Source organism: Carassius gibelio, chromosome A12 (assembly GCF_023724105.1).
Source record: "Carassius gibelio isolate Cgi1373 ecotype wild population from Czech Republic chromosome A12, carGib1.2-hapl.c, whole genome shotgun sequence".
Lineage (NCBI taxonomy): Eukaryota > Metazoa > Chordata > Actinopteri > Cypriniformes > Cyprinidae > Carassius > Carassius gibelio.
Window position 1 is genome coordinate 20,032,000 of NC_068382.1, and position 27,523 is coordinate 20,059,522.

At 39.5% G+C, this 27,523-nt stretch overlaps 1 protein-coding gene across 4 annotated transcripts in view; it reads right to left on the minus strand.

The window, feature by feature from the left end:
* Positions 1–2,590: 2,590 nt before the first annotated feature.
* LOC128025429 (BAH and coiled-coil domain-containing protein 1) overlaps positions 2,591–27,523 on the minus strand; it is an 84,483-nt gene continuing 59,550 nt past the window's right edge. For 2 of the 4 annotated variants that reach the window (XM_052611783.1, XM_052611784.1), the window contains 18 exons: positions 23,583–23,737; positions 23,050–23,186; positions 22,587–22,694; positions 16,531–16,645; positions 15,892–16,129; positions 15,568–15,762; positions 13,842–14,006; positions 13,496–13,731; positions 13,318–13,395; positions 12,004–12,151; positions 11,767–11,884; positions 11,516–11,591; positions 9,604–9,712; positions 9,357–9,473; positions 9,079–9,228; positions 6,041–7,242; positions 5,716–5,952; positions 2,591–5,625 (listed from right to left, as the gene is read on the minus strand). In XM_052611783.1, coding sequence (XP_052467743.1) covers positions 5,416–5,625; positions 5,716–5,952; positions 6,041–7,242; positions 9,079–9,228; positions 9,357–9,473; positions 9,604–9,712; positions 11,516–11,591; positions 11,767–11,884; positions 12,004–12,151; positions 13,318–13,395; positions 13,496–13,731; positions 13,842–14,006; positions 15,568–15,762; positions 15,892–16,129; positions 16,531–16,645; positions 22,587–22,694; positions 23,050–23,186; positions 23,583–23,737 — 3,794 coding nt within the window. In that variant the 3' untranslated portion in view covers positions 2,591–5,415. The remainder of the gene's footprint in view (positions 5,626–5,715; positions 5,953–6,040; positions 7,243–9,078; positions 9,229–9,356; positions 9,474–9,603; positions 9,713–11,515; positions 11,592–11,766; positions 11,885–12,003; positions 12,152–13,317; positions 13,396–13,495; positions 13,732–13,841; positions 14,007–15,567; positions 15,763–15,891; positions 16,130–16,530; positions 16,646–22,586; positions 22,695–23,049; positions 23,187–23,582; positions 23,738–27,523) is intronic. The other 2 variants (XM_052611787.1, XM_052611786.1) reach the window with 2 other exon arrangements.

A 27,523-nucleotide genomic window follows, 5' to 3' on the forward strand; every position in this document is an offset into this window, starting at 1 on the left:
AATGGGGACATGGTTTATGTCCTCATAAGTCACCCTCTCCTTGTTATACCTGTGTCATACCCATGTCATTATACAAAGTTGTATCCTGATATGTCACAAAAACATGCCCACACACTACACGCACACAAACACACACACAAACACGGGGGAAGTCGTGGGCTAATGTTTAGAGAATCGGACTTGTAACTAAAAGGGGTTGTGGGTTTGAGTCTTGTACAGGCATGGATTGTAGGTGGGGTGAGTGATTGTACAGCGCTCTCACCCTCCTTCGTTACCACGCCTGAGGTGCCCTTGATCAAGGCACCGAACCCCTAACTTCTCCCTGGGCGACTTCAGCAAAAATGGCTGCTCACTGCTCTGGGTGTGTTCACTGCTGCGTGTGTGCACTTTGGATGGGATAAATGCAGAGCACTAATTCCGAGTATGGTTCACCATACTTGGCCACATGTCACGTCACTTTCATACACACGAAAGCTTTCAAAATTGTTTTACTGCCTGATGCATATGAAAACAATTTAAATTGTTATTTTGAAAGCCATCTGTGGTGCTTCAAAGAAATCAAAAAGGTTTAATTTTTCCGGAACCAATACACTAAAGAACCTATAGCCTAATGCAATATCAAGAACTTTCTCTAATCTCCAGAAAACCATAAAGCCAAGTCATAAATTATTTTGTTGTACTTAAGGTACTGCAAAGACGCTTTATTTTAGTGTAGGTGAGTGAATCCAAACAAATACTCTGTCCAGGTCATTTTTCCCAACAAAATCAAAACAGAATAAATAAAATTTTGCATAAAGCCTGTTTTATTTTTATTTATTTTTTAAATAGGAGTAATTATTATGACTAATGTTTAATTTACATGAATATATGAACATATAACATATTCAACATTGTCTAATCTTTTTTACTGTTCAAGCTATTTTTAATTTTATTACATTTAATAGCCTGTAAAATGTGTAGTTTACCACTGTTTTGCAGACTTCATATATCTATTTTCCATGTCCTTTGTTTCTCCTTTCTACTTCTCTCTCTATCTATCTCTCCATTCTCAAAGGGGTATTGGAGGAAAATGACCTGCATGTGTTCATGACCTTAGTTAGCCAGCTGTCCGCTCTTGCTGCAAAAATGCTGAGCTCAAACCGAACAACAATAGATCAGTCGATACCCTGGATGCCTTTTCAAAACATTACTTTTTAACATTATTTGGTGTTTGCAGACAGTTCATCAGGTTGAAAGGTAAACAAGTAAATAGTTCAATATAATATACATATACATTCAAGTAAATCAATGGTTTAAAGAGCCAGTAAGATGAAAATTATAAGCTTCCTATCACTGTTTATAAGTCCTTTACATTAGGTTTAAATCCATCCAAGGTTAAAAAACATTGTCATTTTGTCAAAATATCAGTTTAAAATCACCTCAATTCTCAGAGATCCCCAAACGGTTCGCGCGAACCTGTTCAAAAGATTCAGTTTCCTTAAACCCCACCTTTCGGTAGCATACTGTGTTCTGATTGGTCTAACATATTCAGGTTTGATTGGTTGTTCCGCACACACCTCCACGGTAAACTATGCGTTAGCATCTGTTTGGGGTGAATTATGTCTTATTCCTCTCATCGCGAAGCAAACAATAAAATAAAAAACTTGAACAGTCTCTCTGCTTTTTCTTCTGTGTGGGTGTATTCAAGCCGCACGCTTCAGTTTGAATCTGAATAGCGCGTTCAGCGCGGGGGTGTGGTCACATTAGATAACGAAGGGAGACATGAAAAACAGACATCGCGTTGTTTTCATATGGATTACTTTATCACAGAATATCTGTTTTCGGCAGCACTTGTTTAGTTTTAAAGTAGACATGTCAAGCTTTCTATAAATATCTCGTTGAGTATTCACGGAGTTACACTTCATTTTAATGACGTGTTTGTACATGACGATCAGCACAAACAAAGGCTGCATACAGCACACATACTGATAAGACGCTCGGGAGAAAACAGACACATAACTTCATAATCATACTTGCTCGTTGTTCTAAATAAAGTTGGTAATGAACCATTTTTTATGGCCAAACGCTTTGAAAATCCCGCTGTACTCACCGAGATTAGAAAAGCAGTCATCCGTCAAATGTTGTGAACACAACAAAAGGGATTTGTTGTACTGCTCTGGTATTGTGGTGAAAATGAATTTTAGCCATTGGTTCTTCTTATCTTCATTCTTTGGGAGTGAAAATAAAACAAACGGTCTCCTCGACATGATGCTCTCACACCAAACAGAGCGTCTGTGTGTGGGGGTGGGGCAGGTCATAGTTCCGTTTCTCCCAACACGGTAGGCGGAGATTATTATGCAAAGTGCTCCTAGTGACGTACATAGAGATGGGCAAATGACTCGTTTCAGCGATTCAGAGTCGACTCCTTACTTTAGAAGCCAATGACTTTATAAATCGTGTACTTTTTGGTTTAATTATTTGCACATTGTTTACACAGATGGACAGCTACATCATACACTGTAATACTGGTAATTTTTGATTTCACATCTGTGTGGCTCTTTAAATATACACATATATCAAACAAGCTTGAATAAAATACACTGAGGCATGGTAATTTAGATTTTTTAAATTTATTATTATTAAATGCAACACGAATGCAATAAAATTAAGATAAATAACAAATTTTAACAGTGGAAATATCTTAGAGTTATATTCCCCAGAAGGTCAAAAAGAACATCCAACGTAAAAATCAGTTCCAAGTGGGTCTCAAATTCAGGTTGCACAATGATTCTACTTCCTTTGAGGCTTGGCCAACTTCCTGGCACGCTAGTGGCGCCAGTGCTACCATATCAAGCGTTGAATCCACATAGAGATGGGCAAACGACTCGTTTCAGCGATTCAGAGTCGACTCCTTACTTTAGAAGCCAATGACTTTATAAATCGTGTACTTTTTGGTTTAATTATTTGCACATTGTTTACACAGATGGACAGCTACATCATACACTGTAATACTGGTAATTTTTGATTTCACATCTGTGTGGCTCTTTAAATATACACATATATCAAACAAGCTTGAATAAAATACACTGAGGCATGGTAATTTAGATTTTTTAAATTTATTATTATTAAATGCAACACGAATGCAATAAAATTAAGATAAATAACAAATTTTAACAGTGGAAATATCTTAGAGTTATATTCCCCAGAAGGTCAAAAAGAACATCCAACGTAAAAATCAGTTCCAAGTGGGTCTCAAATTCAGGTTGCACAATGATTCTACTTCCTTTGAGGCTTGGCCAACTTCCTGGCACGCTAGTGGCGCCAGTGCTACCATATCAAGCGTTGAATCCAGTGTTTGTTTAAAAAAATAATTTTTCTTTTTCTTTTTTATAGACCCAGAAAGTGACATTACATTTATTTTCACATCAGATTTCTTAAAGCTTTAGCTTCTGCAGTGTAACAGCAACAATGTCATTAAAAAAGTAAGTCATCCTTTAGGATTGAAAGGCATATCTGTCCTTTTTCACAATTCCAACACGGAACAATCTGTACAGGCTTGCATATTGAACAAATATGAGTACAACATTGATAATGGAGGAGAAAACAAAAACACACAAAAAAAACTATTTTTGCCAAAGCAGGAAGAAAAAGTGACAAGAGCCAATATTTTAGATTAGATCTGCATTACACTGCCATCACTTACAGGTTTTGATTGTCCTTCATGATAATGTGACACAGGACAGCAGGAGGCTTCAAGTGCTGCAAGTGTCTTTTCACTCTTTGCATTTCCATACCCACTCCTTGCAGACATAAAATCCTTGGCCGACACTTCGCTACAACATTGCTGAAATGTTTTTGAGAAAGTTCCAGCTTTTTTCAAACACAAAAGCATTTATTTAATCTAAAGTACATCAGGCAAAAACATTGCAAGTGCCCCTTGTTTATGATTCAGTCTACATATTTATTGCAGCTGGAAGTATAGTAATTCCAAGGACATACTTTGGTTTGAAATTTTGGAGGCCAGATTCCTTTAGACAGTATTTAAAAAGAATTTCCGGACGGTAAAATCACCTCCACATGTGCTATACAGACCTGGGACTTTTAACGACAGAGTGTTAGCTTTTTACACAAATTGTTACCAATTAGATCACACAAAGATGATGAAATGCAATAGAAACAAACCATTCCTATCAAAGCCAAAATCTAACTCCAAAAGAAAGATGAAAGAGCGTACGCAGACAGCCTCTGACTGGACTGCATTGTGTCGGCTCTACTGTTTGCTTCATGAGCAGAAAATCTCCCAACCCTCCCTTCTCTACTATACAACAGTGAAGAGGGTACATTTACATTTATGCATTTAGCAGACGCTTTTATCCAAAGCGACTTACAGTGCATTCAGGCTATACATTTTTTACAATATGTTACTATACATTTTGTTTTTTCCCCAAAACAAAACTCCCAATCACAACTAATTCATTATATTAAAAAAATAACACAATAAAGAGGAATAGAGCTCTCTCTTCATTTATATTATATTTACAGTTTGTAGTTTTTAATATATATTTATATATTTACATATATTAAATAAATCAATTGTACAACTATGCACCTGAATGAGAAGATAAGCAAGAGGTACAGAAGTGTATGGCTTGACTGGAAAATCATTCCTTTTGTTTTTGTCTGCTCATAAACCAACTTACTAATATACTGACGTAATCATTAGCGCCAAAATAAAAATAAAATAAAAAATTCCCTGGTATTGTCAAAAGAGGTCATTGACTGTACTCGTGTGGAAGCATCATTCAATTTAAAACACCTGTTACACCTCTAATCTCCAGGTTACCGCCCATTCCTGTTTGTTTTGTTTGTCTTTTTTGTGGCTGATCTCTACATACAAGCATGGTTGGTCACATATTTGCATACAGCAAAAAATTACACTCTCATTCACATCTCCTCTCACGCAAAGATATGAACAAATTAACAAACAGATCATACCACACCACAAAGTAACAGTGTATTTGGTCCTGCTGGGATATCAAAACGTCCTGGGGACATCAGTTTGATGTGTTTAACCAGTGAGATCTTTCTAAAAGAACTTTCCACTTATCCAAATACACAGTCAGTGTTTTTCAGCTCTGATTCATGTTTTTCAGTCTATATAGCCTACTCTGAACAAGTCCAGTGCCTTTTTCACTAAAAGTTTTTAAAATATCATTCCATGTGTGTGGAACCTTCATAGAGTGATCACCACGAGTTTTCCTCCCCAAAGTCCATTTAATAATCTACTGTTTCTCCAAGAGTAGAGATGAAAGTGGCTGCAGAAACTCATGGCTGTGGGTTAAATTCATAATGTTAGTTTTGTAAGAGGGGCCTGATTATCAGCCATTTCTTTTATCTCACAATTTCAGTAGTGCATTCAGCCATTCTTTTTTTACGTTAACAGATGATTGACTCTCCCTCGGCCGTCACAAGCTGACCGCTGGTGGGGTCGTAGGTTCCTGCCAGGTAGTAAAGATTTTGACTGTTGCTGTTGGATTTCCTGATACGACTCAGGCGCTCATATTCAGCTCGGCTTACCACCTGGCACTTATGAGAGATGGTCTGGACGTCATTTTCATCCTGATGGGAACTTTGGTACAGGGCATGCTATGAAGAGAGAAGAAAAGTAGGTTTAGTTGTGCAATATCTACCTAAAGTCAATCAAAATCAAAAAAAGACTTCTGGTGACTACTGTACCTTCCCATCCCGCTGCCTTTTTCCAAGTTTAGTCTCTTCAGGGTGGTAAAACCACTTTACTTTGACTACCATGTTGCTGGACCAGGATTCCCAAAGACTCTCAATGCGACCAATGAAGGGGAGATGGGGTCGACCAGCTGAGAGGAAAACTGCACAGTCACCAACTCGGACGGTGTCTTTCCCCCGAACAATGGCCTTGTAGAAGAGCTTCCGGGCTTTTCCTTTCAAACCCCGTCTCTGACGACAGAAAAAGTAAAGTTTAAGGGACTCTTTCGGAAACTACAACCATTTTGGGCAAACAAGAAAAACTGGGACAAGAAATAACCTGTGTGGGGTTCCCAGACCACCTCCACAGCTGCCTTCCTGGCATGAATGAGGACGAGTTGGGTGGACCCTCTGAAGATGGTATCTTCTGTTTTTTAGGGAAATCTTTGGAAGATTTGGACTGCACAATAGAGGAAGAGTTGTTGGCAATCCCCTTTCTCTTCTGAGGTTTTCCTGTAGCACTGCTGACTGCAGTCTTTGAATTAGAGATAGTCAAAGTTTTGGCTCCGAAAGTGTGCAGTGGTGGGGCGGTCGGAGGTTCAGGATGCTGCTGTTGTTGTTGAAGCAATGCGTGATGAGAAGAAAGGCAACCCTGAAGCAAAAGCCGTGATGCCTCCTCTTCATCCGAACTGTAGGACGAGTCATTATCAGATGAACATAAGCTAGAGCTAGACAATGAGCCTGAACTAGATGCGCTGGAGGACCCTGAGGATGATGATGAAATAGAAAGACGGGACAGAAAACGTCCCGATGTGCGCATTGCTGCCCTTCTGGCATCTTCATCTTCATCCATATCTGAATAGGAGCTTAGGCAGTCGCTGTGGCAGTTTGGCCCATAATCTGCATATTCACTAAGCCTGAGACCCTGAGGGTGTTTACGCATGCCTGAGGAACTTTTGCGAAGATGGCAACTGTTCCTTTTGGCATCTTTGACTAGAAGAACAGACTGGGAGTAGCCCATCGTTGAGGTCAGTTCCCCTATTCCTTTGGCTCCAAAGCCCTTTTCCATTCTTCCACCTCTTTGTACCTCTGAGTTTCCAAGAAGCAACAATGCTTTTCCGTTCTTAGTCTTGGGGGACGTTACCCCTTCATGGTCCAGTTTGACCAGAAATTCCTTCCTGTCTCCCGATTTTCTACAACGTAATCCAGGGACGCCCTTGTGTCCAAGAGGCAGACCTGTTGCCAACTGCTGGTTTCCGAAGGAAGTACACCCATTTGCAATGCTTCTGAAGGAGTCCACCTCAAAGGAAGTGCTGAATATGCCTTTGGCCGGAGTGGTCATGGTGGAGCTAAGTAAGGGGAACATGTCTGACTCCTTTCCCCTCAGAGCTTTCTTTGCTAACTCATTAAACTGGAACAAATCCATGGAGGGTTTCCTCCTGGACATTGCAGCAACCGGCCAGCCAAGGAGAGGGGAAGCAGTTCCAGTCACATTCTCAGATGCACAGGTCTTTGATGGTGCATTGACGGATTTGGGCCTTCCTGTTGAGGGAGACAAACAAAGGTATTGCTATGGGGATGCAGGAAAACCACCCTTCATTCAATGATAACTTATTTGCATTTTCCAAGCTCCACTTCCTACGATACAACCTTTAGCCCTTTAGAGAAAACAGATATAAACAGATATGCCTGTCAGTGGAACATCTGATGACTCAATGTTTTTGTGTTATTGCAGATAACATCTGATGAGTTAGAGCTGCTGGACTGGTAGTTCAGGGCTTTAAGTAGGACGCCAGTTTCTCTCATCCATTTGTTCATTCAAATACATCTCATTCTATTAATCAACCAAGCACTGGTCTAATCAATGGAGATGTGTTAATTACACAAGGTCATTAAATGTAAGGACTAAAAAAAAAAAAAAAAAATCCTTTTTACAACCTTAAATCTGATAACACTTTTATGGCTCTTGACAAACATTAATTAAAAAAGTATTTTAGAGCGTCAGTTCCAGGAACAAGAACCAGGAAAATTAATGAAGCATGTCCTTAGGGACAAAGAGGTTGAGAAACCCAGCAAGATTCTTTGACAGTCCCTGTGATTACTTTGTAAAACAATAAATCACAAAAACCTGTTGTGGAAACTTGTTGGATAGATATTTCTTAACATTCCTTTTGAAACAACATTTTTATTTCTTTCATTGCAGGTCAAACATCACACCTTAGGATGTAGTTTTGTCAAAAGACCCGGTACTTCGGTACCAAGTCTGCACTAAAAAAAATGTAAATGTGACGGAACCAGGTTTCTTTAAGTACCGGTAGTACAGAGGTCCCGTTCAAACTCGGTTCTTGACGCACCTGTCTTCTACAGCGCTATGATTTCCATGAAGCAGAAACGAGGACGGAATCTCAAAATCCAGTCATGAAAATGAAACTATGAAAATATGGACAGTCACGGAATTTGTCATAAGTTAGAATAATTTAATCAAATCATATCTCCATATGGACCAATATTGGTAAATGTTAAGCCGCAAAAGTTGTTTGAAATATGAATCCTGCATGTTCTGTGCGTCTCTGTGTGAATGATCGAATGGCAGGGACGTGCGGGTTTGTTTACTACATAGACTGAAGCACGTGACGCTTGCATTAATTTCAGCATCTGAGCTTCAGAGTTCTCTCTCCATCAAGCGATCTGTACTTTTCGATTCATGTCAATGTACGCACAGCGACCTGTATTTGATGCTCTGTAAACTCTGTGTAGAGGCGCACGACTCACCGTCGCTTTCTCACACTTGTGCTACAAAATATTACTATTATTTAGCAAAATGTATGTGATAGTGCTACTACTGTTGAAAAAATAAAACTTTATTTTTTAAAGAAATAAATAAAAAAATATTTCTTCCATGTTTTAATTTTAATAGCAAATCCCCTTTATTTACCAAAAATAAAAAGTGTTTAAATTTCATAAATTAAAAGACACATTAAATTTGGGTGAAACTTGTTTACTGTTTTTCATAATTATATAACTTGTAGAAAAACTTTAAACACAATTTTAAATAAGTATGAACAATGGCATTGGTTTTATTTTTAGTGATAAAAAGTTTTTAATTTTAATAAAAAAAACTTAATTAGCATATTTTTGTGTTTTGCTTTGGTACCGAAATTGGTACCGAGAACCGTGGATTTTCACTGGTATCGGTACCGAATACTGAAATTTTGGTACCGTGACAACACTATTAGGATGTATGTGAATTATGAGAGATTTTAAATCTTACCATGCAAAAAGCATCAGTTTAAAACATGTAACCCAAATTAGCTTTAATCCAATCAATGTTGAATGTGGGAAACTAAGAATGTGGATGATGCAGCTGTCAACTCGCACCTGACTTGGCTTTCATAACAATCTTCCTGGGTTCTGTGTTCGCGGAACACTCTGAGGACACATCAGTCTGTTGAGTCATCTTCTCTAGAGTGGAGGTCTTTCTCCTGCGGCAGCTAGGTGAGAGCATGTGGACTGGTGATGGCTCTGCACCTGCAGTATAACAACAATGCAACAGGCTTAATGACAAGCATGGAAACTTGGCACAATGTCTAGCATTACTAAACACTAGACTCTTCGTTTATATTGGAGATCAAATGTGTTTATCTGCAGAAACGTACAGTGGATTTGGTAGCCTGGTGGAAGCAGGCGAATATTCGAAAGAGAAATCCATCCCCGGTCTCCATCATCAAACTCTACCATGATGTTGCCCTGCTTCTGTTCCTCACCTGGACCACCTGTGCAAAAAAATGTACAGCTCTAAACCACATGCATAAGAAACAGTAATGTAAAGTATCTACAGTAGGTTTCTTTTAAGCATTGATGGAGACTTGTTTCATGTGTGTTTGCGTGTGAGAATGATCTCACCTTTACGGACATATCCAGGATACAGACAGCGGGAGCGTTCACTCCAGTAAGCACACACTCTTGTTCCAGCCGTCAGAATTTCCACCGTATCTGGCTGTACATCTAAAACCTGAAACACATGGATGACTTTAAAAATTAACCTAAATATCTAGCAGAGAGGCAGCTTATCGAGCATAACACGTTTATTTAGCTAAAAGACACATGTGCAGAACATGAGACGTCCACTTTGCAAAAGCATAGATATCTTTGAGGCCCACCCCTTAAGGCAATTATAACCATGGGTATATCTTTCTCAAGAGACTCTGTTGTTTGATTTTGTTCCCATAGTCAGTTTCTCATACTGAACCAAAATAAAAAGAGAAGAAATCAGCATCACTGAATGGGGCGTCTGCTTTGAAATAATGGAATAAAAGAGCAGAAAGGTGAAAAATGCCTAAATCGATGCCAGCTCCCCTCTCACAATATAGAGTGGACTATCCCTTCAATGTCAACATCACCAATTTTTTTTTTTTTTTAACAGATTGGACTGTGAAAAGTGGGATTTATACACCAAAATTGAGCCAGACAGAATGACTTTGAATTAAATAAATAAATACGGAGAATTTTGGTTTCATGTTGACTTTAAATTTATGTAAACCTGAATTGTGCTTACTTCGTAACTCCACACTAGTTCCAGTAATGCTGATACACAAACATACACATACGTAGGAACAATGCTGAAGGCTTATGGGTGAGTCTAATTTGTTGTGTCGTGACATACAGCCAAGTATGGTTTGGAGTAGAGTGTAGCGTTCAATGTCAAAGCTTTTCCTGTGCTAGCCTTGTGAATGTGAATATAACATTAGCCCTTTTGTTCTTTCTGTTCTCCCAGCTTTATCTTTCCCACAACTATGCACAAATAACTTCCAACACTGACACGAATGACAACCTCCTCTCTTTGTTTTGCATTTTGCGAACAATCAAGAGCTTTTTGTGTTGCAGCTTGTGGATTGTATCAAGAAGAGATATCTTCTGATGTTTTGTGCACTGTACTGAATTTAAGAGTTGCACAGAGCAGGCACATTAATACATCTTTGAGGGAAACTGTGGATGGGTGGGCAGAGCTTGCGATAGGCGGTCCCTAGGCAGAGAGACAATTTTTTTCAGCCTATGATTCTGTGAGAGATGAATGAGAGAAGTAACGCATGTAATGTATTCAAATGAATGCATGCCGACAAAGAGCTGTTGGTTTACGGTGTGTAATCAACTCCCTTTTTCCCCGTCGGCTTAGATAAACTATGCGTGTAAGTATAACCCGCAGTTCAGCCCTAAAGATGTTCCTAAATAAGAAGATAAATAAATTTTAAAAAGGGATAAAACATGCTCTTCTGTACGTCCTCCTGGGGAGCCACGCAGAACTAATAAGGAACAGCTATATACAGTCACAATGTGAAACTGTATGCAGGAGTCGAAAGGACTGCTGGACAGCATTAGGAGCAGCTAATGAAGGGTACTGGCTAAAAAAATGCAATATTAACATTAGGTTGTGTATTTCTCTCTATCACAACCAGATGCTGAAATGTTCCCCTACAGATGAATTTGATGCTCAATGAGAAAAAAAAAGCAATAAAAGACAAATGTGAAAGAGTTACTGAAGTAAGACTATAGTGCCACACACCCATCATAGCAGTTTACATGCTTCATGGCTAAGTAACTGCCTATCGGAGGACAACCAACTCACACACACTCACAGAACCCCAGATGCTATGTTCTTAACTGCGTTAGCAGAAAGTTACAGAGATGGGCTGGATCCAGCCTTGAGCTGATTGTGCTCTGGGGGAGAGCAAGGGGTATGTGAGAGCCTGTGAGAGTGGCCTGAGGAACTGGTTTACCCAAGGCCTGTATGGGAAGATGGCTTTTTAAAGGGTCTCACCGCTTCCTGAAGAAGTTGCTCCAGAGAGTAGATCCTCTGTTTGTTTCTGCGCTCTCCTTCAACAACAACACTATATCTGAAGAGACAGAAATAAAGAAAGATTTTTTAATTATGTTAAATTCTGAATGTAATCAACCATCCAACCATCCATCCCTTCAAAATTCCATCGATCCATCATTTCATCCAATGCCCTATCCATTCATTCATCCATCCATCCAAGTTTTATTGAAAATACAGGGTTGTTGCCTTACATATCAGGTGGGTCCAGTGTATGTACATAGGCAGCATATAGTAACTCGTCCTCTTTTGATATTAACACTTTCAGCCCATCCCTCAGGATTTCTTTGGTGAGAATGCAGTTGGGCAGGGCTAGTTGCGACAAAGACATATTAAAGTTAGAAGGCATCCAATTTTTAGCACGTCTCAACATGCATCCAGTTGCATGTAAATGTAACAGCATTATGCATGTCTGTTTGTAAATATCTTACTCAGTATTGCACTGCCAATTGGCTCTGGTTCCTCCTCCTCCTCTTCTTCTTCATCTCCCTCTGAAAAGCTGCTGTTGTCATCTATCCGGAATCCCTCATCGGCAGCAAAGCTCTCCAGCAAACGACTGACTGCACGCCCCTTAGCCTGCTAACAGTTATGATATGGCATGTGAGTGTCTTTCTCTCTCTCTCTCTCTCTCTCTCTCTCTCACACACACACCCGTAATGGGCCCGGAGAGAGTGATTCAGGGCTCCAACATTCATTCAAACTCCCGTCCAAATATATCATAACCTCTCGCACCTTAACAGGTCCATTCTTGTGCACAGCCCTTGGTACTTATATACTGTCATATATTAATGTGATGGAGGTTTCGTCACTTGGGGTGATGCTGTTCGGTTTGCATTTTACAAGTGTGTCTAGGGTTAGGCCCAGGTGAAGAATGATGCGTGTCTTTGTTCTCTATCACGGTCTTTGAGCGGAGCGTCAATTTTCCTCACCTGCTGATTAGGCAGGCAAAGTCCCCTCACATGCCTTGCTGATGACCTCACAAAGGGTCGACGGTGACAGCCTTGATGCCTATGGTGTAAATCCTTTCATATCTCTTGACTGATTTATTTAAACAATGCATGATTCAGAATGTGTATTAGCAGGCGGATCCCGTCTTATCTTTATCTTGAGCAGATTTACGAGAGCCCCTGACAGGTCAAACCACGCGAGATTGCATAATCCTTCTCTGAGGGATGACTTTTTATGGGTGCCAAGGGGGCAAGGCAGACAGATCTAGGCCTCTAGGGGGGTAAATCGCTATATGGTGCTGCAGCCTCGCTACATCACACTAACTTTCAGTAAAACTCTAATAAATGAGCTCAGAAGTATCTTGCATTGCCGTTCACCAGTAAATATTGTATTCGGGCTGCATACTAGATGTTTTAACTAGCTTATCCTAACCAGCAGGACTTTTAACTAAGGGACCATGCTGGTAATCCAGTTTTGTGATGCCCGTGATGTCATTTTGTCACCGATGGAGTTTCGGTTCCTTGCTGCTGTCGCCTCTGGCTTGCTTAGTTGGGGACATATCATCTACAGCGATATCGTTGACTTGATTGCAAATAAATGCACAGACACTATTTAAACTGAACAGAGATGACATCAATGAATTCAATGATGAACTGCCTTTAACTGTCATTTTGCATATTGACACACTGTTTTCCTAATGAATGTTGTTCAGTTGCTTTAACGCAATGTATTTTGTTTAAAGCGCTACATAAATAAAGGTGACTTGACTTTTCATGGAAAGTGAGCACATTCCATACCTGCTTGTTTCTGATTCGTCTGCTCCATGTGATGTTATCATACTGAGACGACAGCGCTTCTAACCAACAGCTTTTCCTCTGAAACAACCGTAGGGAACATTTTAGCACAGTAAGACCTCCACAAGGCCTTGTTTGAAGCTTCCCCTATTTCCAAAGTACTGCAAGAAAACGGATATACCTTTCCAAGAAGCACAGCACTCTTCCTGGTGGTCTTTTCTCGTGAAGTAGGTGAGGTCTTGAGGACCCTAATATGATCAAAGGTGTTCTCCCTTGACCCCTCTCTGCACTTGGGGCCAGTCAATCTCCTCTCCACCTCCTGTTCTGAGTGATAATGGTCAGCACTGACCAGGGCCGGCCTACAGGGGGCCTTCCTTCTCTTTACCTCTTCTTTATTGATAGACACATTCATAGACACTAGAGGGAACACAAAAGCATTAATTGTGACAGTGAAAAATGAGTGTTTGTAAACTAAGGTGATATCTGTCAATCCCTGATGTCTCATTAAACAAAGATTTAACATTTACCAAATCCTTGTCTTTCCATTTTGTTCTTGGCTTTGTGATTGGCCTCAAGCTTCATGATGGAGCACTGTGAAGGACAGCCGACTCCAGACAGTTGCTCTTTAGATGATGGATTCTTGATGCCCTCTGCCCCTTCCTCGCTGACATAGATGCCGTCATCTTCCTCCTCTGTGAAAATGATAGATCGATTGAATGCATTGACATCTTGACTGGACTACAGTTCACAGCGGGCATCTGAATCAGTCTGATGAGTTCTCTCACTGAAAGTTCATGAAATGGGTGCCAAATGTGGCTGTGATTGTCAATGTTCACAGGAACTGTGGTGGTCAGAGAAGTCTTGTCACTAAAAGGTTTGACCTCCAGACCTCTGCTTCCCACAAGTGTCTGATTCCTGTTTACAGCCACACATTACAGGACGATTCACAGGTTTGGAATCACTACATAACTATTTTTTTTAAAGAAACTGATACATAAAGTCAGGAAAGATGTATTCAGTTGATCAAAAATGCAAACTGATTACATGTATTTCTATTTCAAATAAATTCTAATGAATTTTGGGATAATACACACAAATTGCTAAATGGAAACATTTTCAGAAACTTACACGCTGTCTTGAGATGGATAGATTTTTATTTTAACTGATTTATATATATATAAAAATGTATTATAAATACTAGATGAAAACCTTAAAGTTATAAAATTGAAATGTAAACTTGCCAACTACCTGAAATAAAGTGTAAGCAGAAGTGAAAAAGCTAAAATGACTAAATTACTAAACCTACAATTAATCTGAAATCTGAAAATATGAAAATTAAATAGCCTAATTCAAAATATGAATAAATACTATGATTGTATATGAATAATATTTAAAATAACACTGTTTCCCGAATGCCTAAAAATTATATTTCAACTTTGTACCAGTTTGTACCAACTTTGTACCGGAAGTGATTATTTTGCCCTCTTGATATAAGTTTGTAACATGAACAAAACCTTATGCATTGTAGCTGTCAGTTAATTGAGATATTCAGATAATGTTATATCTCATGCTTTCTGCGGTACTGTTTTTGTATCATATTGTAATTTGTACTGTATTTTTGATCACATAAATTTTAATTTCTTTCAAAAAAAATACCTGTGATTCCACATTTTTGGACTTGCAATGTATGCCCACAAATTCTTCCTAGCATGCTTCGGTGTCACAGATATGTATTGGCAGATGCCGTCTGTGGGCTATGAGTCTTGCATTGAGCGGAGATGGCACGGTGGCAGCAGTGTCGGGTGTCAACACAGTGCTGACACACTTGTCACTTACAAGGCGCTCATCAACACTCTTGCAAGCTCGTGAAATGTGAAAAGGATAACTTTCAGGGCAATTAACAGAGCGGCGTCAACACCGCCTAGCTCGACCGCAGGCGTAGCTCACATTAGGGTTCATTACCACCATTATTTCATCTCCATTTTGTTCACTTACAGAAGTGTGTTTTCAGGGAATGTGAACTAAAACATGTAGCGGGACTGGGGCAGTGGAGGGAGGGTATCTCTTTTTTCCCTGTAGGTGTGGCATTCTTGAACACAGCATGACGCAGGCTAGCATTACAGATTGGGATTTGCCCAATGCATGCCTGAAGAGGAGTCATTAATTTTTTTAATGCCATGACAGTTGAGCAGGGAAATTAGAGGATCCACTGATCATTATGGTGGGACGCATCTCTCTCAGCCCATAACTCACCTGTGTCGCTGTCGGAGGGAGAGATGCCCTTCTCTGTAGCTTCTAGTTTGCTATCTGTGACTGCTGTATTGCATAGCAGCTGCTGAGATCGGGTTGGCAGGAGTGAGGAGCTTAGGATGGCCTTTGACCTTGCACCTCTTCTCATCATAGTCCCCTTCCCATCTGATTCCTGGTGGGCTGCTGCCCCACTGCCTGCTGGGACAGAAAAAAATTGTTCAACAAAGCCTTGGTACAGCAAAAATGCCAAAATAATCTAAAGTCATCTACATATTAAAGCAATTAAAATACCTTTGTCAGATACATCTGGCATATATTATTGTTTACCTGTGTCACTGTGCTCTCCAGTTTTACTATTATGTGTGTGTTCTTCTTTTCCACTGTGCTCTCGGGACAGATGTTCTGTAATTGCGCTTGGTGTATTGGTTTCTCTGTGACACAACAAGTTCATCAGTCTGGATCCACGATTGGCTTTGGCTTTCTGCTTCAGCTGTGAGCAAGCTTTCTGTTTAAACTTTGTGCTCAGCAGTCTTGGCCTGCCTCTTGGTCTACAGTGAGGCTTCATCTGAAACAAAGATAGGAAGAGAATTAAACCACATGCAAAATTTGAGTTGCAATATTACAATGCTTGCAAGGCAGAACAGTATCGATGTTCCTCGACCAATCCTTTTCTAAATACTTTAAATGTGTCATAACCGCATACTTGTCTCTTTCACCAAAATTCAATTCAAAATCATCAGAGTTCCAGTTTAAGAATGTTCACCACTTCAAATCTAACCGACAACGGTGACATAACAAGAAATCACGTTACTATTTAAAGAAATTTCAAATAGAATATCTGACATTCAAAATCTGACAGTAATCACATAATTGTGATATTTGGACACGATAACAGCATATTTAAAATGATGTTTCCAAAAACATAGCACATTGTTTTCAGCAGTTTAGAAGTGATTAGCTACAAACCTGTGCGCTACTGAGATGGTGGTAAGGGCTACTGGTCATCCTCCTCTGCTTGTCTCCGCCTCCAGTCAAGTCCTCTGCTGTAAGCAGGCCCGGCCCCGCCCCCGCTCCAGCCGACCTGTCCATCACAACAGAGAGGTATTCATGAGGGAAGAGAAGAACGAAGGATGAAAAGGAGAGATCAGAGGCGAGCGAAGGGCTTGCCTTCCCTCTCTGTGGCTCTCTAATAACCTTCTTTTCAGGCTTTGATGAATGGAGAGGCAGGGGCCTGGTTCCCTGCTGCACGCTTGAAAAATTGGGGTCTGATGCCAAACCGAGAAATATCTGAGAGAAGTGCTGGTAAAGCAACCTCCCACTCATAATTTTGTTTGTTCTTTTTTTGCTCTCTTTCGTCTCAGTGTCTTCGTCTCTGCTTACTCCTTTTCCAATCTGTGCCAAGGGTTTCGGGGCTGTGAATTCCAGCATTACATTAATAAAAAAAAGACAAATTCTGTGTCTTATTACCATATCAATGCATCTGTTCATGCACAAAGCAGCACAATGCACAGGCCTTCAGGAGGGCAACAAGAGTGTGTGTAGCCAACCATATAGCAGACCTATTACACTGAAATAAGGCTCATACACTCGCTCTGTGGCAATCGGCCTCTCATTTTACAGTGTGTAAGCATCAGTGTTTTTACTCTTGAGAAGCAGACAACTACTTCAAACCCCGCTACAGGCTGCCTTAGTCAGTGCTCGGGGCGAGCGGTGGCAGCGTAGACATCAGCTGGCCCATCAGTCGCCGGGATGATTGACAGGTGAGTGTCGGAAGCAGTGTCGACATGTGGTTGGTGAATTCCAGCCTCCCTTCTGTGTCCTAGCGACAGCTATAGTCAGTCACACATGACAGTCACTCGTCGTAACTCCCGAATCAAGTCATGAAGACATTTTTTTATTTTTCTTGCTAATCAAGGTGCCACATCACCAATTTGACCCAATGATTTCTGCAGTGTTGGAATGCTGGAGTGTTTCCCAGCATGCACGACAGTATGCATAAATCAATTACTGCCTCATTGTACAGTTCATTGTAATTGTACATGATGTTTACAGCATTTTGCACAACTACATTGAGTTAAAATGTCTTTTTTACCTTGATGTGTATGATGTCAAGGGCTATAAGGTTGAAAACTTCCATTTTTCAACATACACTTTTTTACAAGGTGTCATGTTCCTTTTCTGCAGAAATTCTCCTTTTAAGAAATTGCTCATGGCAACATCTCTTTATTTCTATATCATATAATTCTGCACTATAGAATTTGCAAGGCATGTCCCAATTGGGCAGATTGTTTACTTGCGTGACCCACTAATAGTGCAGCACTGGCCAAATTGATCCACGCAGAACCGATCTGCGCAGCCCACTGGGTCACACATGGATAATAATTTATACAAAAATAATTAATTAATGAACAATGAAATATTAAATTATTTGCTCAGCTGAAGAGCACAGTCTTGTCCCACTTTTGGAGCATTTGGCTTTCCATACACCTTGCAGCTAAATAAAAAGGCTGCTGAAGAACAAGAAGAAGAATAGTTTGGCATGCATACGCGAAGGATAAATACATCAAAACAAACTTAATGCATATGATATTTCAGGATTACTCATCCAATTAGAAGAAGACCTGGCAGAAATGCATGATTCATATAAAAATGCATGAAGACATTTGCTTAACATAGAAAAACATTCATATACACATTCACTGCACAGGCCCAGAACTGCCTGTGTTGTGTTCCACTCTTCCTTTCAGCTGTCTGAACACTGGCTGTCTGCCCTTTACTCTGGCTGGTGCTGTCAGAAAGAATCAGTATCCCCACCACATAGACTCCATCCCTCCTCCTCAATACAAAGAGCTCCTGCTTTATCTGGAGATGGAGGGAGGATCCCGCAGAGACTGAGAGGCACAGAGACATGACCAGGACAGATGGGTGGAAAAACATAGACCATGGTCCAAAAACCTTAGCAGAAAAGTTCTAGTCTACAAACATGTTTTTGTGTAAAATATCATTCAAATCTGTAGACTGCAACTTTCTTAGTATGCATTACAAATTCAGATATAGAAATGGGATTTTCAGACCTAATATAACATAGTTCATAATGCTCAGCAAAATTGGCCAAATACAGATCTGCTAATTTGGATATTTAACAAATACAATTCTTTAGAATAAATACATTTATTTTATGATCACCAATAAAGATATTTAATAAATACACTTCTTTGAATAAATACATTTCTTTTATAATCACCAATAAAAACATTTATGAAAATTAATATTACTATAAACAAATGTAACTTTGTAAGCTTAAGCAAAACTGCACAAGCAAGAAGCCCACACCCAAATGATACTAAAGAGAGAGAGAAATGACTCAAGATCAAAGTGGACACAAATGAGAACAACTGAAGTGAAAGAAAGAAGAGAAAGAGAGAGCGTGCTTCCAGAGGGAGTCACTCTACTGACCAGAGCTGGATCAATGGACACTAACCTCTATCGACCAACCATCACATGCAACATGCCCGTCTACACCCCATTCTCCACATCAGCATCTGATAAACTCATCCAAAAACATCAAATTACCATATTAACCACAATCTCTATTCCAAACCCCCTTTAGAAGACACCTGGAAATTAATTATGTTTTTTTTTTTGGGAGACAATGCACTGAGCACAACAAAGCTGAGGGGAACTGTAGAAAATATCTTGAAGAACAAAAGCATTACCAAGAGTAAACTGTTCAGCTCTGAAGGGAGTAAAGAGAGTGTTGAGTGCACTTCCCTTTCTCCTCCTTTTCCTCAACTACAGCCTTATGAAGCTGTTAAGTGCCTTAATTAAGGCCCTGTTTTGTCAGAACAGAGAATAAACCTTTGGTCTGTAGCAGAGACGTATTTTTCTCCCAGACCGCGTGCATCTCAGATTCACTTCTACTGAATTTAAATGCCACAGAGTCTCAAAAACCCCCAAGGCTCGGGAAACCAGGTAACCGTGGAAACCTGATTAGTAACCTGACACCAGGTCCGAGGCAGCGTTTGGTGTGCGGTTGCTTCAGCTTGATGAGGACTGTGGCTTAGGCGTCTATTAAAGAGCAGAGCTCTATGCTCTGCTTGTCGTCACCCAAAGGTGACCTCCTGACCCCGAAAGGCCCATCTAGTCCTTATGTCAACTCCATGTCACATTCCTGCTGTTGAGACAGAGAGAGAGAGAGAGAGAGAGAGCGAGAGTGTGTGTGTGTGTGTGTGTGTGTGTGTGTGAGTATGCTGGTAGGAGAATTCACAGTCCTCTAATCACAAACACTTTCCCCTCAGAGAGTTCAGGATTACATGCTAGTTATGCTATTCAGAGAGGGGCATTGATTAGCAAGACACAATCATCAAGAAGATGGAGGAAAAGAAAGAGGGAGACAGCAAAAGAAAACGGTTATGTGTGTGTGCATGTCTCCTTCACAGCCAAATAATCAAATTCTAGCATTCTTTCACTGGAAAAGATGCTGAATGTTGCTACCATCGAAACCTTCAATAATTCTTGTAAATGAATATATGTCAGCAAAAATCCCAGCATATAAGCACTGCTGTGTTTTCATATGCAGGAAACCATTTGACAACCATAAAGTGACCAAATATGATTTGTTTTCATTTTGTGATTCATTTGATTAAAAAAAAATACAGTGAAAATGGCAATTTTGTGAAATATTATTGCAACCTAAAATAATTGTTTCAAATAAATATATACATGATTTAAAATAAACAAATACAAATCTTTGAACACGATTAACATTACCTGAGAAGCAATACTACATAAGACATGTGACTTCTTTTCAGGGAATGTACTTTTAATACAAATGCATTTTCTCTGCACAAACACTATAAACAATTAAAAATGGGCAACAATCTAAAAGTGCAGCCAGACAAAGCACATTTACATTCAAGATATAATCTATGAAAAAAAGTCTTAATTTCTTCACCAGGGTTGCATATTTGTTTTTGCATTTTTCATTTGTTGGTTTTAATGATTTTTTTTTTTTTTTTTATTATAAGAAAGGTGGTCGAACAAGCCTACTCCCATGGCCTCTTGGGACAGTAAAGTGTCTATCAAAGGAAACCAACGATATTCGGACACAGTACATGAAGGTCTCCAACTCATGCTCCCATGATGCACTAGTGCAAGATGCCCAGCATGTTCCCAAACACATCACTTAACAAGTCATCTCCTCACACTCAGATGGGATTTAAACCTCTTAGCAATGCCACAACGACCCATCAACACCCTTAACCTTGTCTAATGACCTTTGATCTCAAACAGATTTGGAAAGTGAGAGACTGAAAAAAACCACATACCAACACATAACCTAAAAATCCAATAATGCTGACAAACACAGCAAAAGTTATCTTTCAATTGCTTGACAATTCATGTTGTCTCCCATCAAACTGACGTAAACCATGATGAGAAAGTCAAACCTCGGCTTCTCTCTGCCATTCCCTAAAGGGACTCTAAATATGACTTTTTATGATTCGGATAAATTTTAGTGGCAGGAAGTTGTCATTTGTTTTATTTGGCAGGGGAGCTTTATTAACGACAGGGATAAATGTGCGCTGGGTATAGAATGTGTAATTAAGCTCTGGCTCTTGCTTTTCATTAGCACGCTGCTAATCAACCAGGCTAGTAATAAAACTGGAGTTTTGTTAATCAGGTAGGGTAAACTTGATTTGACGGAGTTTATCAAAATGTCTGGCGTAAACAGAAGTGTATCTCACGGGAAAATGCTCATCCATCAGAGTGATAACTTAAAGCCCTGACTTGGTGCAGAAATATTGGTCTCTGCGCTTTATCAAATTAATATCGCAGACGCGTCATGGGTTAGAAGGGAGTCGCAACACTTGTAGATAATCAATGGAAGTTGTAAATATGATTAATGACAGCTCTTCGTACTGATTAATTACTTAGTCTGCCTTGTATGAACTGAGCCTTTTAGACTTATTTACATACACATAATACATGGTAAAGTCAGACTGCGCATATACAAAATGAGTTTACAAACACAATCTTTCAAAACATCTCCTATCTAGACTGTTATTACAGGGCGAGCATGATTTCACCGAGTACAACATGATCAACATTCCAATCAACCAATCAGAATTGAAATATTTATAAACTTTTTAGGAAATATCTGTTTTTGGCTTAAAATCAGGGTTAGGTGCTTCTACACCCTTCTTATTCAGCTATAATTTCCCACTGATTTTAGGAATAAATTATGGGTAGGGTTAGGTTTAGGGGTAGGTATTGGGTTAAATCTATATTTTTTATAATAATGATGATCCAGGATCAACAAAAGATGTTGATCCAGTAAAATGTCGTACTTGGCAAAATCACGGTGACCGTTATTACAGGTAAGGAATTGTTTTCCTCAGCTAAGCTTATTACCGGTTGCTCTTGCTCTAAAAACTGTGGAACTGTTTTCATTATTACTGTAAAAGAGCAATAGAACAATAACACTTTATTTACTGCTATGCAGGATTTTATGATTCTAAATGTAAACAGTACTCATAAAACATATACATCTATACTTGTGAGACTTACATTGCAATTACATAAAGCTAATTATAACTAGATTCTTAACGAATGCTAAAGTATTCGCTAAGCCATTTCTTAAAGTCTCAATAAAAAGCAGTGGCACATTTGTGATGAATGTAACGGGTTATCAAAAAATACATTAAATAATAATAATAAATTAAAAACATAATTACATTGATACAGCTTCTAAAGTGTACATCATGTTCTCATCTCTTGATATTGCGCACTGTCATTTTATTTCTAAGTTCTTTTTCATCATTTGCCAGGGTAAAATCTCAAGTTTGACTTCTAAGAAGCCTAGATTGAGGTATCAAGACATTAAAACAAAATCTGACCAATTCATGAACCTGTTTTCTATCAAGGAAGGTTTCTTGTACTGCATTGGTACTGCACTTCAGGATTTTGGCCCTCACAAATTTAGAGACTGTAAGAACAGTGAAACAAGCGAAAAAAACACTCACTTGACTTTTTTAGGGGCATCAGTGGGGATAAGGGGTGCCAACATGGATTTGTGCTTCCGTGGCCTTCCGGGGCCTCGACGAGCTGGACTGCGTGAGGTCTCTTCTTTCCTGTAAACACACAAACACACACACACAAACACAGCCTGTCAATCACTCTAATTCACATTAATGATGTTGAATGGAACGAAACACTAAGCCATCCTAATTGTGAGAGTGGACTAGAGGAAAGACTTAAGCACAGCTCAGGCTTATGAAAAAGGGCTCGGTACATACTGGGTGGTCTCAGCAGAGTGTTGCGAGGGGACAGAGAAAGACCTAGAGAGACTGTGAGAGTGAGTGTCCTGAAGGATCGAAGAAAGTTCGATCTCTCCGTCCATGTGTGTAAATGGGTTTTGAATGGTGCTTGGAGTGCTTTTATATGTGGAGGCTGTGTATTTGTGAAAGTGGTCTGTGGTTTGCTCACTGGTGGTCATGTTTTCTCTGTAGCTTGGCCAGCTCCCTCTGTTTTTCCTTGTAACGCCGCTGCAATTCTGCCAGCCGTACACGCATCGCTAGCTCCTCCCGGTCCAGCGTTTCCATGGTACCTTTAACAGGACACACCTACACATGGAACGAATAATCTCCAGTGAGTTTAGAGCATCTAAATTACAGCCAACACTGTGCCAGTTCGTAGGATTGTGTTTCTTCAACGTAACACAAACTGAGATATTTTGAATGTTCACATTGCTCTTTTCCATACGGTGAAAGCATACAGTGACCTTTAAAAAGGCCTAAAACACATCATAAAAATATAATATAATTGGTCCACACGACTTATGCTTTATATTTCAAGTCTTTTGAAACCAATGCAATTTATGTGTGAGGAACAAACTGAATTTGACTCTTTTCGCATATTCGTAGTTCTTAAATTATATTTGCGATGCAAGCAGGGCTGAACAATTTGAAGAAATAATCCAATTATGGAAATGTTAATAAACGAAATGGATTTGCTTGTACCGGTTCGGGACGTGGCGTCCACTTGCACTTCCTGCGCAGATTGAGGATTCTGCGAATGGGTGGAGTTGAGTCTGTTGGTATGGGTGGGGCAAGTTCTAATGCCCGGGCAGCAGCTAGGGTCGCCAAACTTTGGAGGTCAAAGGTCAACATGTCTTCTGCACAGGATTATAAGAAATAAAAGAAATCAAGGAGAAATCACATCATCTGATCTTACAATAACAGAGAAGAAGAATAGATATCTATCTAGAATGGGAAGTCCGGGCCTGTTCCTAGAAGGCCAACTTCTTGCAGAGCCAAGCTCCAACCTGGAAGCGTCTAATAATGCTGAAAACCTTGATTAACTGATTGAGATGCATTTAATGATATTTGGAGCAAATTTGAAGTTCATTTGAAGCCAAAGTTCAAAACCCAAAGCGCAATTATTCAAGGGATATTTCACCCAAAATTTCAAAAATTCTGTCATCACTTACTCACCTTCATGTCGTTTCAAACCTGTATCAGTTACTTTCTTCTGTGGAACACAGCAAATTTTTCCAAATACTTTGTGTGTGTGTGTGTGTTCCACAGAAGAAATCAAGTCATGCAGGTGAGTAAATGATGACAGAATGTTATTTTTGGGTGAACTATCCTTATGGCGTCACATATTTTTTGACCCTAAAATGTGGTTTTAGTGATGGAACCTGTTTACACATGTACATGGGAATCACTTGAGACAGATGTTAACATCAGATGTTAATATCAGGTGTAAACAGCAGCCTAAATCTCCCCATGTACTGTATATTAAAAAGGGACCTAGCAAAACAGACATCCAGCAAGTTCCCAGATGATGGAAGCAGAAAAACCTGTAAAGGAGCAAAAATAAAAAGAGAGTGGAAGAGAGAGAGAAAGAGAGAGAGAGAGAGAGAGAGAAAGAGGAAAGCCTCAAACTGTACAAAGCCGCCTCTAAGCACGCCGATGTTTCCTGACAGCACTTTGTGCTTTCAGAGGCTGAATGAGCAATGATGATAGCTATTAACCAGAGAGCTTATCTCTGTACATGAAGCTTAGATGCCAGGAGCCATGTTACAGAGAAAGAAAGAGAGATGAAGAAGGGCGAATTCTCAACATTTATCACTGTCATTAGGGCAGGCCACATGCTCAGTCTCCACTCAGCCAATGAGGCTCGAATATTCATGACAGCCAAAGCTGGCCTGGGGATACTGAGAAGACTCTGTGTGTGTATGTGTGAGTGGCTGTGTCTGGGCATCCGCGGCTCACTATTTTGTTGCGTCATGGCGAGGCAGGGACACAGTATGGGATCGGCGAGGAGAGAGACTGATTAAAGGGAGAAAGAGGGAGGGAGGGGAGACAGGCAATAAGAAGTAAAGTGTTTATTGAGCTATCTATTTATTCGCAAACATCCCCTCATTACTAACATGGAAAGAATCCAATCTTCTCCTCCGAGGGGAAATGCACGATGCACGAGGAGACCTGAGCACATAGGGCAGAGAGCAGAGAGCAGGAGGAGATCAAACCAAATGAGAGGACAGGAGAAGTGAGGGGAGAAAACGGTAAATCTCACAAAAACCATCAGATCACATTTCAACACAAAATGACAAGAAAAAAAGCTTTCTGTAAAAATTAAGCCAGTTTTTAAGATCATTATATCAGGTGTCTTGAGAAATTTTATAAAAGTTGAACAAGATATGACAAAGAGATCAGTCTAGCACATTTACAAAGAAAGATGTGTGTGAACAGCCCCTGAAGATTTTTTTTTTATGACAATTAAGCACATTTTCCCCATTAATTCTCAGTATCACAATGTTTCACACTTTATATTTTTCCCCATTATTCTTAATGGTGATTCTATTTATAAACAGTGATATATGAAATCATTAGGTTAGAATTCCTTTCATTTACACTGATTTAATACGTACTGAATAAATATATATATATATATATATATATATATATATATATATATATATATATATATATTTTTTTATTATTTTTTTTTTCATGGCAATTAAACACTTTTTCACACAAATTTCACATTATAACTGATATATTTATATATTTATCTAAATAAATAAACACTTTAAAGGCAAATACTTTTACACTTTTATTTTCCTTTAATGAACGCTGATTTAACACGTTACATACTGAATCATTTACAGCTTATAATATTAATACATTTTAGCATTACAGTAATAAGAACTGAAGGAAAATATTCTTAATTGTCATGAAAATAATGTAAAATGTTGATGTAACAAATGTTTAAAAATGGTACTAAAATAGGCTTAATTTTAAAATGTTATACTAGATTTTTATATATAAATTTATACAAAAAAAAAAAAAAAATATATATATATATATATATATATATATATATATATATATAAAAAATAAATAAAACAATAGAAAAAAATATATATTTTTGCGTTTGGTCTCTAATGTGACCCAGAAAAGTTCTTGACAAATTCTGTGAGATTCACTTAAAGGAAGAAAGACAAGTTGTACAGACTTTAAAAGAATTATAGCTGCATGAAGGAAATCTCTCAGCTGAAACGGAAAGTGAGAGAGACAAGTGAACAGAAAGAAAAAAAGAAAGAAAGACAAGATGAGGAAGACTGGATTATAGTGGCCTGGGAAGGTCTTCAGTTTCCCACCTGGATGAAATCATCGTGACACTTTTAGTCCTGTGGTGGTCTTTTTGTAATCGATGCCCATCGGCCTGCCGTAACGAGGCCAGTGGGGACCGAAGCCGTGGAACGCCACATGGATAGAGTGATAGCATGAAAGCAAGATGGAATGGAAAAGCTGAGGCCCGAAAATGAATTGAAAATGAGAGATGGAAGGAGAGAAGACAGATAACGCTCTCTGAGAGCATTTAGCCTAGAGATCTGTGGGAAAAAAAGAGCAGGAACGCTGTGTTATCACAGACCAATCAATAACATCTACCAACAATACTTCAAAGAACCTCTCAAAATCTATATAATTTTATCACACGATATTTGTCCGTACTTCACTATGCCCAAATCACCACAAGGAATGTTAGCAGAACGCTTGAGACGTTTGCCACAGATAACGATGCTTGAAATCAAATCTGTGAATCACTGAAGAGTAAACCCAATCGCATATGAAATCTTAAGCCGGCTAGAGACCCTATCCTGACAGCCTGCATGGCCACCTCACCTTCAGTTCTTTAATAATTCAGCGGCGGGCATGTTTATTGATGACTTCTTCCCTGCTGCAAAGAGCTTCATCATATTCTCTTATTAGTCCCTTAAGTGCAGCTTGCTTAGACAAGAATTACACAGCAGATTGCATACCTATTTTAACATGGGTGGAAAACACACACACTAACAACTAAAACGATGCACGCCGCCAAATGCGGTTAGATTTGTTTTTCCCCGTGTGGTGTGAGCGTTGGGTATTTCTCAGCTGCTAGAGGATGCCTGCGTAAATAAAAACATCCTTTGGTACGGAGAACCTAAACGGTCCCTGGAAAAGCAACAAGCCTTTAAAACAGCGCTCACAACAATAGGGCCTAATTAGCAGACAAAACCGCTATCGTTCTGAGAGGAAAAAGATCCGCTGTTTTTACTTTCATCAACTTCGCACTGAGGGACTCTGAAGCTGTGGGAAAGCGCCGGGGCTTTTTTCCATCTAAAATGAGGCATATAAAAGTGATCAAACAGGTTTGAGGAGCTGGGGCAGGGGAGCCGTCCCTCAGGATGAGTGAGTGGACACAGTCCAATCCGGCAGACCCGGGGGGAACTAGCTATCATTAGAGCTGCCTTTTAAGACAGGCTAAAGCCTTTTAAAAACATGGCCCCCTCCTCACCGCTCCATCTTAGTCTCTCCCACAGGAAGTGTTGAGCCCCAAAAGAATGGGAAGCATTTGATCTGTAGGCAGGAAAAGAAGGCAAGAGTGTAAGCTTGTGCACAATTGAGTGTGT